The following is a 17,458-nucleotide window of genomic DNA, read 5'->3' on the forward strand; positions in this document are numbered from 1 at the left end:
AAGCGAAGCCGAGGCTCTCTGAAGCCCAGCTGCTCTGGCGTGATGCACTCACACCGGAGCTGACAGCAAGCGTCCATGGCTCCTCACCCCGGGAGTCACATTTCTCTCTGGTCTCAGAGCCAAAGCTGTGTTTCGTTTCGTTTTGTTTCGGCCAATAGGAGTCTCAGCAAACCACTCACAACTTCGCCTCCCACCAGATCCATTTGGATGTGGATGTCATTGAAGAAGCCTGGTCTTCACCTGCTCCCAGGGTGACACGTATTTCCTCTCTCTTCTGTTTCAAGAGTGAAAAACAGTCAGACTCGTGCCGCTCTCACGTCTCCTCAGCCCGGCTTCCAGCCCCGTGTCCCTTCCTGTCTTTCCAGACAAGAAAAGAAACTCCTGTAGCGTCTAATGGGATTCCCAGAACAGACCTGTGAGCTCACCTGGCAAGCGTGCGGCAAGACAGGAGGGTGCGGAGAGCAAGGCGGGCTTCCCCAGAGGGTTGGGGTGCTGGGACGGCGCTGTGGCGGGAGCGCAGGGCCTGGCCCATGGGGGCCAGGAAGGCGGGACCGTTCACCCGGCCGCTCGCTCACCTCCTCCCACATCGTCACCTTGGACTCCAGACCCTGTGCGTGGCAGCCTCCGGAAGGGAGTGACCCCGGCTGCCCACCCGGGCTGGAGGGGGATGCCGCTTGGAGCCCAGCACCCCTGGCTCCCTGTCCTCCCCGCCTCCAGGGAGGAGGCTCCTGGTTGAGCCTAGAATTCCCAAGTGAGAAGGCGGCAGGGGTTTCCCCCGGTTTTGTTGCTTTCTTATTCGGACCGCAGTATTCAGGGTCCACACCCAGAGTATCCAGGGTCCACACCCGCAGTATCCAGGGTCCACACCTGGAGTCCGTTCATTTTCGTTTTCTACTCATTTCCTCCACCGATGGTTCCGGAAGCGCCTCCGTAGTTCTGTGGCTCCACGGGACACACCTGTGCCCTGACTTTAGAGAGATGGAGACAGAGGTGCAGAGACACGGTGGTCTGTGGCAGGAGCAGCCAGTCCACCATGGAGCTCTCACTACACCTGGGTCTCCAGAGTTCCAGATCGTCCTGCTTCCCTCTTGCGGGGTGAACACCTTGTTTCAAATGAAGCTCTCGGCCACCACTACCATCCCACCACTAAAATCACTGTGTGTCTGGAAATGCCTAGTCCTTAACGACAGACACGGTGTTAATATTAACATTATCCCCCACTGCTGAAAAAAGGGGGGGGCTTCCCTGGAGGTCCTGTGGTATAGAATCTACCTGCAGGGCAGGAGACAAGGCCTCTCTCCCTGGGCCAGGAAGGTCCCCTAGAGAAGGGAATGGCTACCCACCGCAGTAGTTTTGTCTGGGAAGTCCCATGGGCAGGGGAGCCTGGTGGGCTACAGTCCCTGGGGTCACAAGGAGCTGGACATATCTGAGCGACTCAGCACACACACATGTGGAAAAGGCATCCGGATACTGTAATTTCAGAATGCTAGATAGCTAAATATTTTCTCTTCTTTCCTGCCAGTTTTGAGACAGACTATCTTCACCAAGTTCAAAACACCCAAAGAAATATGCACTCAAGCCCACACACACACAGGCTGCCCTAACTTCCGGCAGAAGATGGGCGCCAGCGCTGGGGCTCCGGGGAGGTGGCGGGCAGGCGGGCGAGGGCACAGAGGCCTTGTCACCTTCCTCTTCTATTTGCTCTTCACTTGTCCCGGTCTGTCTGCCGGGCTAGCAAAGTGTCTCCAGAGAAGGAAAGGACAGATGAGAACCCAAGTCCATTCTGATTTCCTAACCGTATCATTTGGAACCTGTACCACACAAACTCTTCTGAAATTAAAATAACAATAATAATAATGCTTGCCAAAGGCTTTGGGTAAACTCTGACTCACTGCCTTGGCTGACAAAGCCTGTTGGCAAGGTCCAGTCCCACCAGAAGTGCAGGGCTGGAGCTCCCGGGGCAGCTGAAGATGGGGGTGGGGGTGGGGCGCAAACAGGCAATGGGTCACAAACAGGCGATGGGTCATGGTGGCCGAGAGCATGTTCTCGAGAAACTGTCCCTTCACCCAAATGAGAAGCACATATTCGCGCCCTCGCCCAGCTGAAGTCACTACGCGTGGCCCCACAGCCCAATCATGCCCGCCACCTGGAGGCATGGTTCAGGGGATTGTTTTCTTATAAGCACGGCAGCTCTGACGCTCAAAAATCCTGTTGACTGAAATACATCCCAAGGAGTATTCAGAAAAACATCAGACTACAGAAATACACGTAGAACTTCCCTGGTGGATAAGAATCTGCCTGCCAATCTCTGCATCTGAACAGCGGACACCAGTTCTACCCTCGTTTGGGAAGAGTCCACGCAGCACATGAGAACTAAAGCCTGCGAGCCGCAACTGCTGAGTCCGTGCACATGGAGCCCATGCTCCGCTAAAGGAAGAACCGAAAGGAGGAGCGTGAGCACTGCGAGAGGAGCCGTCCCTGCTCCCCCCAACTAGAGAAAGGCTTCGCAAAAGCAATGAAGATCCGGCGCAGTCAAAAATAAATAAAAGAAAGAAACTGTATTTTTTAAAAAAAGATAAAGAGCCCTGGAGCGCCAAAGTCCCAGATTTGAACAAAAAAAGAAAGACACACAAGTGCAACGAGGAACATTGCCCAGCACGCTGGAAATGACTCGGCAGGAGGCCAGACCCCTCATCTCGTGAGCCACAGCACCCCGCCCAGAGCAAACTCGAGGCTCCTCCGAGATTATTTACCAGTTAAGACTCAGCTTCTCATTTTGCAAAGTAATCAGTAACTCAGTCACCTGTGAAATCACCCCTTGATTATGTGTAAAATTCGTCCAATTATTTAAGCTGTCTGGGTTTGAGGAGGGTTATTATAATGAGAACGTGAAGCTTTGAGAGAATTTTTCAAGGAAATGGCTCACTGCTGTTAGGTCAAAAAACAAAAACAAGGAGTGTTCATTCACCCACTGTCACTAAGATATGGTCTCTGCCATCAAGAGGCAGGCTTCATCACTTTCACTTGGGGCGGGGGAGGTTGCTCAAAGTGGGGAGATGGAGAGAGATTAAACGAGGACAGATTCAGAAAATGTATGAGAAAGCCATTCCTCTCCCCCAGGACTTAGGCCATGGAGCAAGTCAGCTCCGAGAGCTATTTTCTCCCTGCGCTTCTTTTCCACAAGGACACATCCTAGCAAAAGCTGCATCACCTTGTCTGTGAGGCGAGCCATCCCTGGAAAACGAAATCACACGGCAAGTCGTGGCTGCCCACGTGAGAAGCACGTGGGCAGGACCTTCATCTCCGGCGAGTCCTTATTTTCATAAACAGATAAGGAAACAGGATGCTCACCTCTTTCCTTGGTCTATGGTTCCCTGCCCCTGGCCTGGCTAGGTCAAGATTTTCTATTTTTTCTTCTTTGGTCAGAGCTAAAGAGATACAAGGAGGACACCAGGGCGGCCCAGGTGGGTTAAATGACTCGAGTGTCTCGCGCAGCCTCAGAGGCGGCCGGACCCCGTCTGCAGCCAGCTCTCGCAGCTCAACATCTGTCCGTCTCTGCTTCCGCCAAGGGGCTTCCAGGTACAGGCTCCTGGGGAAGATGCCAGCGGTCTCTGGTTTATGTCCTAATTATGCAACCTCGTCTCCCTTTGGTGAATTTAAGGAAACTACAGTTTAAAGGAGGGAGTCTAGCTGGAATGTACCATAGAAAAATTCTAAAGCAGAAAAAGCCTTAAGCGAGCCTGCACATAAAAGCAGTTTCCCACATCAGCAGCACATCTCAAGACAGAGTCCACCTTCACAGCAAGCTCCGCGAGCCACGAGATCCGCCAGAACCAAGGCTCTTCCCACTTACAGTGCCAGGCACTGGCGAGACGGAAAGGAGAACCACGTCCTGTCTCTTCTGAGAAAGTTCAGACCTTTCCAGCAGATGCACGAAGTGAGATAAAAACCTGCCAGTCGGAGGGATAAAACATCAGGGCCGTTTAAAATCTACCTCCCAAATCATCAACGCCTCTGGTGTGAAAGCTTCGGTAGAGAAATACTTTCACCCTGTGACCAGGGTTAGCATGAAATTCCTTTGAGTGAAAAAATGGCCAAGCATTCGCTAAGCACGGGTGCTCCCTGTGGACAGAGCGAGCACACTGGCTGGGAAGTTCAGAGTCCCCAGCCCCGAGGACCAAGGGCTGGGATCTGCAATGCCGATCAGATCACCAGCCTCGGTTTCTTCCAGGACCGCCAGAGGGAGGGGCTGCCCCCGCCCAGCACACAGCTCGCCCGCCGCCCGGATGCTGTCCACTTAGAACTTTCTTTGCTTTTTTGAGCCTCTCTTTCCAAACTTAGTTCTCCTGCCGTCTCTGAGTCAACCCCCTGATTCACGCTGTTCGAATATTATCTCAGTGAACTCCAGACGATCAATTACATTCTTCTTCTTCATGTTAATTTTGCTATACCACATATCATATCAACTTGATAGTGGGCCACTAGGGCGCACCTGGAAATTCTCACCACAGTGGTGATCTGCCGTGACGTCTGGTTTATAATTCCAATCTAAGAAAATGGAACTCTTTATTTATGCCCTGTTTCATTTCAGAGAAAAGACTGCTCACACAAACCCAGTGACAATCAAATAACACTACAATCCAGTAACACTGAACTTATGGCGATATGAAAACGGGACAAAGGAAAAATGAAAGCAGAAAATTTCAAATAAAACTAGGAACGGGGCCAGCATTTAAAGCTCAGCTGGCCGAACCCACACACATGCTAGATAAGACTCAAAGTTTTCCAAGCTCCCCAGCAGTCAGCAGAAAGAGAATCACTTATGGGTGGAAAACTACACCGGCCCACTGGTCAGATCAGCCACCATCTGCTTCTGTAAACAAGGGCTTACTGGGATCATTTACATCTTATTTACTGCTTAGTGCTGGAGAAGACTCTTGAGAGTCCCTTGGACAGCAAGATGAAGCCATTTGTCAATCCTAAAGGAAATCTACCCTGAATATTCATTGGAAGGACTGATGCTGAAGCTGAAGCTCCAATACTTTGGCCACTTGATGCGAAGAGCCAACTCATTGGAAAAGACCCTGATGCTGGGGAAGACTGAAGGCAGGAGGAGAAAGGGGCGACAGAGGATGAGATGGTTGGGTGGTATCACCGACTCAATGGACATGCGTTTGAGCAAGCTCCAGGAGATGGTGAAGGACAGGGAAGCCTGGTGTGCTGCAGTCCACGGGGTCACAAAGAGTCAGACAAGACTTACAGACTGAACAACGATAGGATATCACAGCAGAGCTGAGTACCTGCCATGGAATAAAACATTTACTACCTGGCTCTTTAGAGAAGAAAGCCTGCAGACACCTGGGTTACTTGGTTCTGCCCTCGTCAGGTAACAGCAAAGCTTTCCTGGGATAAGCATACTCCCTCTATGATTCTAAAGTACAGAGAACTGTCTACTGTCAAGAGCTCACTGTGTAATCTCTTGAAAAACATTATTAGCTTCATTTTTCACAGTCACAGGCTCTACAGGGCCAACGGCAATTCTAAGTGAGGCTGAAAGGGTGCCGTGGGGGGTAGTTTTTCTCCAGGTCTGCTGAAGGCAGGGGAGTCTGCAGAGATGGCCAGTGCGGGTCCCCCCACTCCTGATCAGAGGCCAGCAGGGCTACTGGGTCGGGCTCCTCTCCCGCTGAGCCCCAAGGGTTCCCCGAGCCCTCCCTGCGGTCGCTGGCAGTAGCGGGCATGGCTCTTTTCTGTGAACGTCCTCTGCGCTGAGTTTGACAGGCACCGGGGTTTTGAGATGGAGGCCATTTCTCTGCTCACTTCCTGAAGCCTGCTGTCCCATTCTGCCAGCCTGCAGAGCTGCCCCTAGAACAGGGTCCTCGAGGAGGCACAGCATGGTGCCCACCCATGAGAACTGGAGCCCCGTGGGGATGGGGTCCTGGGGAGCAGACCCCACATGCTGGTATACACCCGGGGCCTGCGGGCCCGAGATGAGGGCTGGGGTCTCCTCCAGAAAGGTGGCCGCTCCTCTGTGCAGACCACCGGTGCAGGGAGGGAGGAGGGCCCAGGCAGCTCCTACGGAAGCGCTCGGGCTCAATGCCCACCCTCGAGACCTCTGTTCGGAGAGACAAGCCCTCCATAGGACCGTCACCCCGACCCGCTGACCCGGGACACGTACATTCCTAAAAACCCCCCAGAGCAAGGCTTCCAGGATAAATGCAAATAACCTGAAAACGGTGATGTCTAAGAAACCACAACTCAAGTCAACGTCAGAAGAAGATAACGGAACAGCCGACTGTGGATTCCGGAGAACACACCTGTAGCCCTTTTCTTCTCTGTGACAATAAAACCATGCTGTAATTGACTATAGTTCTATCCTCTACAACAGGGAACAAAATCCAGCTTATTGAGCAGTGTCATTAAAGGCATCATCCACTAAACGAAGGTAGCGGCGCACCTTGAGATAATCAGAGCTATCTTTATCCACCCCTCTAGAAATCGCAACTTAATCTCTGATCCTACAGATGTTGTCAAAGGGAAAGAAAAAGGAAATGTGTTATAAATAATCATATTATTCTTTCCAGTTCTTTCCACACCATGATTAAAAAATATAAAACTGGAAAATAAATATCCACACCTAAAACCTTCCTTCTCCTTGTTGGGGTGCGCGGCTGTGCGCTAGAAAACACCAGCCACAAAGAAGGCAGGCAGGCATCCTTGGCAGGGGAGTCCACATGGCGCCCACACGGCGGACCAACAGAGGACAGTTTCTTCACCCTGAAAAGATCACCACTGAACTCCCCCAGCACCAGTGCTCAGGGTTCAAGTCCAGACCACTCAGGCCACATGGGAATGCGGGACCCTTGGACCCTGCATGGCCTTAGCGAAAAACACAAAGAAAGAAAACTCTTAAGAAATCCATGAGAACATGGAGCCCACACCAAACGTGAGCCTCTTGGCTTGCTCTCTGGAGCCAAGCACGGGGATGCCTGGGTACGTCTGGGTTTGGAGGAGCACGGGACGTCAACACGGAGGACCCCGGCCCCTGCGGCGGGCCGAGCCCCACTTCTCCAGGCGGCAATGCAACCCTCCACGGGCTCCGAGCTGGAGCTCAGGCTGGAGGGCGGGTGAGACGCGCAGCCCGGGGGCAGTGTCCTCACTGCGGAAGACACCGTCCTCCGCGCTCCAGAGCTGCAGCACGCGGGCGCCTGCCCGAACCTCGCACGCGGCGGCCACGGGCTCCCTCACCTCCTCTAGGCCCCCCAAAGGCCCCTACTTACGCAGCGCGTACAGGGTGAGGGTCACTCCCGCCAGGCAGAACCCTTCGAAGAATCTGAGTGTGCTGAACATGGTCACGTTCACAGACAGCGCCACGGTCAGTCCGAAGATGAGGATGAAGATGACGGAGAAGAGCAGCACAGGCCGCCGGCCAAACCTGCGAGCGGGCGGGGACACGGTTAGCCATCGCCGGCCGGGCCGGGGCCCGGGGGCCAGCAGGTGCTGGGCGGGGGCCCCACGGAGTCTGCGTCCCTCTGCACCCTCGTGGGGAGGCCCAGGGGCAGGGGGCCCTCGGGGACACACACCCACCCCTCGTCCTGTAGATAAGGGAACACAGGTCAACAGCCGCTGTGCGACAGACGTGAGACAGGAACCAATTCCTGTTGGCCGGTCTACTCCTGAGTTTATGGGGGTAATTCAACAGAACCAACAGTAACTCCCCAAACTTCAACCTTGGCACGCCCAGCGTAAAATGGCTTGGAGGCTGTGATCTTTGGAACTGGCTCCAGAGTCAACACAGACACAGGGTGAGCGGCTTCCAGCTGTTTCTCTGAGTTGTTAACTGGACCGGCCTCGACGTTGCCTGCGGCCTGGTGGAGCCAAGGGCTGAGCTGCCGGCCGGCTGATTTCAGCTCCACGATGAGGAGTGACCCGAAGGGAGCGCAGACTGAACGGGGGTGGCCTGAGCTGTAAGGATGCACGTGGGCCTGGAAGGGAGGTCCCCAGGGGCCCGTCCTCTGCCCTGGGGAAAGGCCAGCACACCCTGGGCGGGCGGTCACAGGGCTGGCCCGAGCGGGCTTGGGTAGCACCAGGGATGTGCTTCCGGGCGTGGCTGGGGGCGGGGGGGTGGCCCTCGGGCCCGGGCGGCCCTTGCTCGCCACCCCTCCCGGACCAAGCCTTGCACACATGAGGATGAGCGTGGCAGAGCCAGTGTGGACTAGAGGGAGAGCTCTCAGAGAGGCTGGGCTCTATTTGCCAAGGGAACAAAGTCCACGCCTGGAACCCCCAACACCTGGACATCCACCTGGAAGGGGAATGTCCAGAAGGGCAAATAGAAACGAGGAGCAGGTCTGGGGCTGCCTGAGGTTGGGGTGAGAGCGACAGAGACGGGAGTGGGCAGAAGAGGGAAGAACGTTCTAAATGCGGTGTTTGCCAGTGGCCACGTGTATGACTCTGCAAATATACCAAAACCCACTGACCTGTACACTTAACATGCGTGAGCTGCAAACTGCGCAAACCATCTCTCAATTTAAATCTGTTTTTTAAAAAAGCAATACGTGGTAGCATCTGGCCTTGCCTGTGCAGGAGACGGAAGTAATTTCTATACACTCTGGGGGCGGGAACCCCAGGACACCATCTCATTCAGGATTTCTTAGGCCTCTGAGCATCCCAGTCCGTCACTCTGGGTTAGAGAAATGGAGCCAATGCTGTGAGCTCAATGCAACGGAAGTCGATATCCTTCTCGAGATTTTAGCCGTTACTTCCCTTCACCTGTGCTGGGGTCACTTCGCCCTTACCAGGAACGACTATAGGAAGTTCTGTCCAAATCCAACTCGTCTACAGAAATGAACTTAAACACAGCTCAGCTGGCCTATTGAAATGAAGGAAACCAGAGTCTAACTTATTCCTCTTTACCTCCCTCTGCTTCCCCGTCTGTCCTGCATCGCAGAGTGTTGAGATCACTAACAGGACGGCAGACCGGGCACCAAGCAGCCACGGGTCTTCCTACGTCCAGCCTCCCTGACGCCCACCGGATACAGCCTGCTCCTCTGTCCTGACACTTTAGGGAAGACCCTGGATTTCTGCTTAACTTGTAGAAACAATTCTAAATCTTTCCCTCCCAAGTGACTGTTAAAGTCATTAAATGAAAATTCGTATTCTCCCTGGGGACAGAGGTCCCGAGCAAGACCCACTGGGTCCCGTGAGCCTCAGGCTCTCTTCAGGAAGGGCCATCGGGTGTAGATATGCGCACGTGTTTAGAAGCCCCTGGGGTTCTAGTGGGCCCTGGCTCTCCCCAGAGCAGAGGCCTCCCACCAGATGACCAGTAAACTCGCACTCCCAAATCTGCGATGCAGAGGCGTCTTCGGTCAGCCAGGACCTGTGACGGGCAGAATATCAGCCTGGGGGTGTCCCTGTCCTAACCCCAAGAGGCTGTGCCACCTCTCACGGCACAAGGGGCTCTGCAGAGGGCGTCAGAGTGAAGGGCCTCGAGGTGAGGCGGCTCTGCCGGGAGCCTCTCTTGGCCGCGTGGAACCAGGGAGACGGTCTCACGAGCAGGACCTGAGCAGCCACGGTGGGCTCAGACTAAAGTGGGGCCGGGAGCCAAGGAACAGGAGAGCCCCTGCTGTTCTTTAGTTGCCAAGTTGTGTCTGACCCCGTGGACTGTGGCCCGCCAGGCTCCTCTCTCTACAGGAGTCTCCAGGCAGGAATCCTGCCGTGCCCTCCTCCAGGGGATCTTCCTGACCCAGCATCTCCTGCATTGGCAGGCAGATTCTTCACCTGGGAAGCACGGGAGAGTCTCTCGAAGTTGGAAAAAAAAACCCTTCGCCGCCAGTGGCCAAGCTCAGGCCAGAGCCAGAGGGGAGGGGTCTGCAAGGCAGCCCATACACAGCCTCCCAAGACCGGCGGGATGAGAAAGGCGCAGAGCCCAACAGAAGACCCAGCAAGAGAGGGAGCGAGGTCATCTGGCCACAGCCCCTGACCCAGCTGGCTCCCATCCTCTACCTAAACTAACACGTTTCCTGCAGGACATGCTGTCCAGCCCAGACTGAACATGTGTGCAAAACAGTCACCTTTAAAAAACGCAAACAAGAAGCCACGCAGCTGAAGCTTCACCAGACATCGACTGTGGTCTCGGCATAACCTACGAGCCGATCAGCTTCCCGACACAGCCGTGGAATGGTGCCAGCGGCTGTGAGACCCGGACTTCCCTTTATACGTGTTTATTTCCTTTGAAGCAAGGCTCCGGCAGGGAGGAAAATGCTAACAGTAAATCAGTCAAGGGTGGAAAATACCAAAACTTCAAACTGGAACTGAAGCTCACTCCGAATGTTCAGAAAGCCGCAGCACAAGCCGCCTGCCCCGACCCTCTGGGCACCCCTGGCCCACTCCCCACAACCCACAACCTTGAAGAAGTGGCTGTAGCTCAGACCCTGGCTGCTTGCCAAAGAAGACCCCACTCTCTCCCGTCTTGGTGCCTGGGGCTGGTGTGTGATCAGGGAGGCTGAACACCATCGATGGGAAAGGCATAAGAAACCACAAAACCACCTGTAAACAGCTTAAACCACTGCAGATCTCTTAGGCGAAGTCTACCTTTACTCTCCCTCTTAAATCACTGAGTCAGGACGCTAAGACCTTAGTCAAGTCTGTGTATTTACGAAGAAGTGATGTGGTTATATTACTCTTATCTTCCCAACCTATTTCAGTGTAGGTTTCTGGGAAACAAAATTCCTTGTGGTTAAAACATTGGGATTGGAGGGTCTTTTAGGTCAGTATAGCTCACTCTGAAAACCTTTAAAAGTTCAAGTATTTGGTTTGAAAAAAAAAATAAACCGAAACCCTCTTTCTTTCCCAATTCTGTTCCCTCCCCTCCCCTCCAAAAAAGCCCACCACCAAACCCCACGTGAGGGCCTGTGTGGGTTTCCACAGGTCACTCCCAGCAGCTCTGCTCCTTCCCCGGGGGGGATGCCCTTAAGAAGCACTTACAGGTGATGAGGCAGCAAATTCTGAACACACAGGCAATCGCACTTCATGTTAGTGCAAGGAGCACCCAATTAGATGCCAGCTTTTGGGGAAGAACTTTCCAGAACTTGAAAGTGGTCTCTCTGGGCTCCCCGCCCCCCCCCCGCCGCGGGCACCCCCGCAGCGCCGGCCAGCGGTCTCAGCTGACCAGGACAGAGGGCACCCCGGGGCGCAGCCTCGGCCTCGAGGAGCCTGCTCCGAATCACTGCCGGCTTTATTAAGTCTGGGGTTCAAGAGGCCCTTCTTCGTAACTAAAGTCCCTTAACGAGAAAGAACGTCAAGCGGGGAGGGGTCCCCACACCTCTCTTCTTTGGCAGCCCCCGCTCCCCGCCGACCCCTGCAGCACTGGGCCATGCTATTTGGGCGACTCAGCCCACACCGTGGAGTCCGGCTCTGGGGCCGCTAGGAGCTTAGTTTCCAGCGCTGGCTCTCCAACCTAAGGGCATCCCGGGGTTCTGCCTAAACGTCTGTGCTTCTCTTTTTCCCAGGAGGTAGGGGTGATGCCGCTTTTCCACTGGGAAACGGGGGAGCTGTGCGGAGGGGCTCTTTTAATCCACGGAGACACTCAGCACGGAGTCTGGCCACACAGGCGTCGGTGAGGGCGGGCTGCTAACACCGTCACTCCTGCCGTGGCGACCTGCGTCTCCATCCCACCACCACCTCGCTCCCCCCGGGACCCTCACCTGGCCCCTTACCCGCCCAAGGAAAGCACGTCTCCGGTCCCCACCCCTCTGCCTGCCCTGCCCAGCCGCCACCCACGGGCCGGCCACTTTTCAGAGCCCAGCTCCCCGTGGCCCTGCAGAAGCATCTCCTGGCCAAGCCAACTTACAAGGATGGTCCTTCTCTGAGGTCTGCCTGCGTCCATCCAGTTCTCGAGGGTGAGGAGTCTGGCTGCCCTCTCCCGCTCAGAGCCCAGCTCTTAAAGCCTGAAGCCACGTTTCCCAGGCTCTTTCTAACCTCGCTCTCTCAGGAGGATATGGGCGGCTGGCTGCAGGCTGGTTTTGCTAGATTCTAGCAGCCAGGGAATTGCAATGAATTTAAATTCTCACTTCAAAAGGGTCTGCTCTATGCACTGGCAGCTCTCTCTGTCTGAACTCTGCAGGGGGCGGCTGCCCCCATCAGCTCTGGCCCCAGTGCCAGGGCAGGGGGCGGGGGAGCCTCGGTCTCGGCAAGCTCACGCCGACCTCGCCCTGGGAGGCCGCAGAGGGTGCTGCGGCTCCGAGAGGTGTGGTGTGGCGGGCGTGCGGGTACTTACCAGTCAGCAATGCATCCAGTTATCAGGTAGCCAAAGATTAATCCAACCAGTAAGGAGAACTTAGCGACATGGACCTTCCAGGCATTGTCACACACAAGATCCCACTAGAGAGGGGCAAACAGAAAACAGGTCAGAGAGAAACACACCCAGAGGCCAGCGTCATCAACCACAGAGCGCTGATCACGCTCATCCCACGCACCACTGGGGGTCTCTCAGTGGTTTGGAGAATCCAACAAGAAATATCAGCTGGCCACAGAAGGCGGTGTGACGCTTTCGTCTGGGGCGGAGGACAGAAGTCTGCAGGGTCTGGTCCCCTGATGCCATCTTGGCGGGGGGGAGTCCTCCCTCCATCCCGGCGGGGAGGCAAGGCCAGGCGTCCCTGGGCACCAACACGCAGCGGGAAGCCCCTGCCAGCTTCTGTACAGAGTGTCACAACAGCACGAGCTCTGCGTTTCCAGCCCAAAACCCCCCCAGACTTCAAAAGTCATCTTAATAGTTAAGACGGTTAGTGGTCAACACTGAAATGTCCACGTGAAGCAGTCTTGCATTTTCCTTGTCAACACCGCGCGTTTCCCCATACTCCAGGCTAAAGCCACCTGCTCCACTTGGAGAGAAAGTGCACACAACTTTTAGACTAGTTTTACAACTAAGGTTTATTATTTTAAAAAAATAGAAATAGCCCTCCAATCTTTCCCTCCTGCTTTGGCAGAAGTGGGAGAGAGACACACGTCTGCTCCCTCCCACGTGGAGCACACGTGGGCGCTGGCCCTCAGTCCGCGGGCAGCTGATGGCTGGGTCCGAGGGGGCAAACCACCGGGGTCTCTGCGTCAACGGGCTTTGGGAAGAGCCGCGCCTCTGCGCCGGCCTCCGTGGAGGAGGCCCCACTGCCTGTGACGCCATCCGCTGGACTCCAGGGGACACACCCAGGGCAGGGCGCCGCTGGCCGCACAAGTCACATCACTAATGACTCAGAACCAGGGCTTCTTTACGGGGTTGCCATCCTCCTGTGTCCGCTCGGGGATCACAGAAGCAGCAGCGTCACCTGGGCAGTCGTCAGAAACGCGCCTTCTCGGGCCCAGGCCAGACCCCACGGGGGCTTTTGGAGGAAGCGCAGCGAGGCGGTCTAACAAGCCATCCAGGTGACCGCGAGGCTGCCCGGGGCGGCCACGTCCCTGCCCATTCGAATTCATCAAATGAGCTTCCCAGGCGGGGGGGCGGGGGAGGGCAATCCACCCCTGAGCGCAGGGGCCGGTCAGAGGCTCCAGGGAACACACCGGGCGGGGCTGGCCAGTGCAGCCCACGCCAGCTCAGAAGACTGGAGGGGCAGCTAAGGCGGCTTCTGGAGGCCAGCCTGGAAAACCAACACTCACGTATACCTGGCTTCTAGGAGCAACGTATTCGTAACAACAAACGCCTTCCACGGCGCACCCTGAGTCTAACCTGGGACACGCAGCCCGAAGCGCTGCTGTGAGTCACAGCATCAGAAGCAGAGGAGTGTCTACTCTTTTCTCCCATGGTTTCGACTCAGAGGCTGTTCCATCTTCTCTCCTCTCTGCCCTCCTGTGAGTCACAGCCCCGGATGCGCCGGCGTGTGTGGAGTCTGTACCCGCCGCCCCGCTTTCTACCTTCTGAGGCTGCTCCTGCCGTTCTCCCATCTCTCCTCATGGCCCACAAGGTAACCGATCCTCAGGGTACCAGCTGCATCGCCCCGCCCAGCTGGCCCTGCGGGCCGAGGAGAGGCTGACAGCCCCTGAGATCATCGCAGCCCAGTGCCGTGGCAACTCCCCGCACCTCGCCTGGCACACGCTTGGCAGGGGAAGGGCACGCCCTGTCCCAGGTGCTGCTGGGGGAGGGGGAGGGGGGGCACCAGGTGCCTACTGGGAGCTGATCTGAGGTCAAGTGATGCCCGCAGCACATTCAGCTTGTAGGAGCCGGCCAGGAGGCATCAGAGAACAAAAGCATTCGGGAAGGGGGTGGGGGGCTGGGGGCTGGGGACTGCCAACAGTGCTGTGCGCTCAGGCCTGCGAACCACAACCCGACTGGGCCTCGGGCAGCCACCACCCAATCTGGCTGCTACCTAAAGAGATGTCCAGGGCAACCTCTGTCAATTAACAAGGTGGAACAGAAGACTGACGGCCGAGCAGACAGGCCTGGGGGCGGGATCCAGGACAAGGCAGATACCTGGCGCCCTAACCCCCTCAACCAGTTTCCAGGGCAGACAGCATCTCTGAGTCAACAAGAAAACCGCCCCAGACCCCCCCCCCCCGCAAGCTCCTCAAGATAAAGATCCCCCGCCTCAGGTCTGCTGGACACCTCCAAAGCCTGGAGGCCCCCCCTGGAGGCACATTCCGTAAAGCAGACAGGTGGGGCCTGGATCTTGTGTCTGACCTCCATGTCTGATGAGAATAAAGTACACTCAGATGGGCTACAATCTCTGGAAGGGTCTCAGGAGTCTAAGGAAGGCCTGGAGATCACTTAGCTTCCAAGACTTGCCGCATTCCCAGTAAGATATGGCTGGGCTTCCCTGGTGGCTCAGTGATAAAGACTTTGCCTGCCAGTGCAGCAGAAAACGCTGCTTCCGGACTGCCTTACTGCTGAGCTTTCCCACGTGGCTGGGGCTCAGCCAGTGATCGGCCCCTCCTGGAGCTGACTTCCAGGGTGACTGAATTAGGAAGCGAGCGAAGTGGGGGAATTCTGAGTGCTGGTTTCCTGACCCATCTCCCTGGGGAGGAGGGGAGAGGGCCAGCACAGCACCATCCCCCACCCCGGAGCTCACACGGGGTCTCCATGCATTAACCCCTCAAACCACTCCCTGCCTCAGCAAAGGCGGAACAGTCCTCTAATTCAGCACTTCATCACTCCATCAGCGAGTCTGCCAAGGCCGTGCAAGTGTAGAAGTCACGGCCCCGTTTCACAGTCTGACACTTGCTTTCTTTGCTGTTGTTCCAGGTCCAGGGATGGTCCTGTCAGGGGACTGGCCTCAGAATGTGATCGCAGTCTTAGTTGCCCGTTTTCCTTTTTAAGGCAGCAGTTACGAAGCATCTGGTAAACTGTTTACTTACCTATACATCCCAAGGATAAGCTAAAAGAAAGAAAACTGATATTACTTTCTAAGGAATAAATCTAATTGCTTGACTTGCCAGAGGAGAGAAATATTCATCGAGGAAACTAATGAAATTTCTAAAGAACATGGAAAATAAATGGGACGGGATTTTCAGCAATAATGAATACTCCGATAAAGTGAAACGCAAACAAGAACATAAAAAAAGACGGACGGAAACAGATTACTTATCCAATTTTGAGGTAAAGAGGGGCTCCCTACGGATAAAAACTAAAAGAGGGGAAACTACCAAGGAAAAGATGATGGATTTTCTAAGTGGATCTGTTACTCCTGAGTTATTATTCATTTTACTTATTTAAAATCTCCTCACATCAAAAATAACATAAGCAATATTATAAAGACTTAAATTTTAGGATACACTGGAAGGGGATAGGAGTCTGCCAACCCCTGGAAAGGCCACTTTGGCACAGGGGTGATCTTCATCTGGAGGCAAGGAGGATCAGCAGATGCAGAAAGCAGCCTCCTTAGAGCCTCTCCACCTGCTGAAAAGCAGAAACTCCGGAGGAGAGGAGAGGGCCATAAACCCCGCCTCTGGGGAAGCCCCGAGGCCCCGAAGACAAAGCCGGCGCCGAGATGTGTCTGCAAACAACCTCACTGACAGATTAGGAGTCTGGGACTGACAATTGGACGCACTGCTATGCATGAAACAGTAAATGGACAAGGGCCTGCTGCACACCGCAGGGGGCGCGCCTCGGTATTCGGGAACAATCTCAGCGGGAAAGAATTTGAAAAGAACAGGCGTCCTGTGAAGGTAACTGAATCGCTTTGCAGTACACTAACACAACATTCTAAGTCGACTACGCTCCAGTATAAAATAAAAACGTCAATGAACCTCACAGAAACAACCCTCACCTTCCATTAGTTCCCTCCATCTATTTACTTCCCAAGCCCGGACTCCTCTCCCCCTTTTCTGCAGGCCTGATGTCCCTTGTTAGGGTGCTCCGTGAGCCCAAGCTCTGCCCTTCCTCCTGAGCGCTCCGTGTGCCCGGCTGCAGTGGGCAGTGAGCCCTGGTTCCCTCCTGTTCGGCCGCCTTCCCTCAGTCTAGCTGCCAGGGCCCCAGCCACAGAGCCTAGAAGCGTGGAAGAGAGAGATTTCCTCCTACGATAGCCAAAGGGCTACTATCCTTTGGAGAAGGGAATGGCAATTCACTCCAACACGCTTGCCTGGAGAATTCCAAGGACAGGGGAGCCTGGCGGGCTAACGTCCATGGGGTCACAAAGAGTCGGACACGACTGAGCAACCAGCACTTACTATCCGTCGTCAGCATTTCTGTAACAATATCGACTGATACTCTAAGTTTCTGGTCAAGCATCCAGGAAATAACAAAATATGAATCAAATGGTTAAAGGATATCTGGGAAATGCTCCATTCCTCTAATGAAAATCAAAGCTCAATACTTTATTAACTAAAAAGTATTTTGTGTGTGTTTGTGTGCTGTGTCAACTCAGTCGTGTCCAACTCTGTGACCCCGTGGACTGTAGCCTGCCAGGCTCCTCTGTCCATGGGATTGTCCAGGTAAGAATACTGGAGTGGGCTGCCGCTTCCTTCTCCGGGGGATCTTCCCGACCCAGGGATCGAACCTTCATCTCCTGCATTACAGGCAGGTTCTTTACCACTGAGCCACCACTAAAGTGATATTAACTAATGCTCACCAACTAAAGCCAAAAACATTTTTTAGGGAACTAAATGAAAAATTTCCCCCAAGTTTCATCTTCCGAGCTGGAGATCCCCATGAGAAACCACGGGGGCTTTAGCAGGCACGACACACATGTGCTCTAGAACTGAGGAGTCAGTGGAGATGAAAGGAAGCGTTTCTGCTCAGACTACAAAGGGGATAACAGTGCTGAAAATTTCAAAAGCTTAAATAAAACAGCATTCCTGACTGAGCTGTAGGGATTTAGAGAAATGCAAAGTCAGCATTCTTCTGCAACCTTTTCTCCCCCTGAGGCGGCATTTCACTGGTGGCTCGTGAACCACCATTTCATACTCTGAGGATTCGCCCTGCTCTGCGTTTCTCAGCTGGAGACAACAGAAGTGGCAAACACTCACACTCACACACTCACAC

General features: G+C 54.7%; 1 protein-coding gene across 2 annotated transcripts in view; it reads right to left on the reverse strand.

Moving 5' to 3' along the window:
* Positions 1-17,458, reverse strand: part of SLC22A23 (solute carrier family 22 member 23) — a 122,858-nt gene that overhangs the window by 76,532 nt on the left and 28,868 nt on the right. For both annotated transcript variants that reach the window (XM_040249353.1, XM_040249352.1), the window contains exons 2-3: positions 12,272-12,375; positions 7,278-7,432 (exon numbers count right to left, since the gene is read on the reverse strand). In XM_040249353.1, coding sequence (XP_040105287.1) covers positions 7,278-7,432; positions 12,272-12,375 — 259 coding nt within the window. The remainder of the gene's footprint in view (positions 1-7,277; positions 7,433-12,271; positions 12,376-17,458) is intronic.

The sequence above is a fragment of the Oryx dammah genome, unplaced genomic scaffold (assembly GCF_014754425.2).
Source record: "Oryx dammah isolate SB20612 unplaced genomic scaffold, SCBI_Odam_1.1 HiC_scaffold_11, whole genome shotgun sequence".
Taxonomy (NCBI): Eukaryota; Metazoa; Chordata; class Mammalia; order Artiodactyla; family Bovidae; genus Oryx; species Oryx dammah.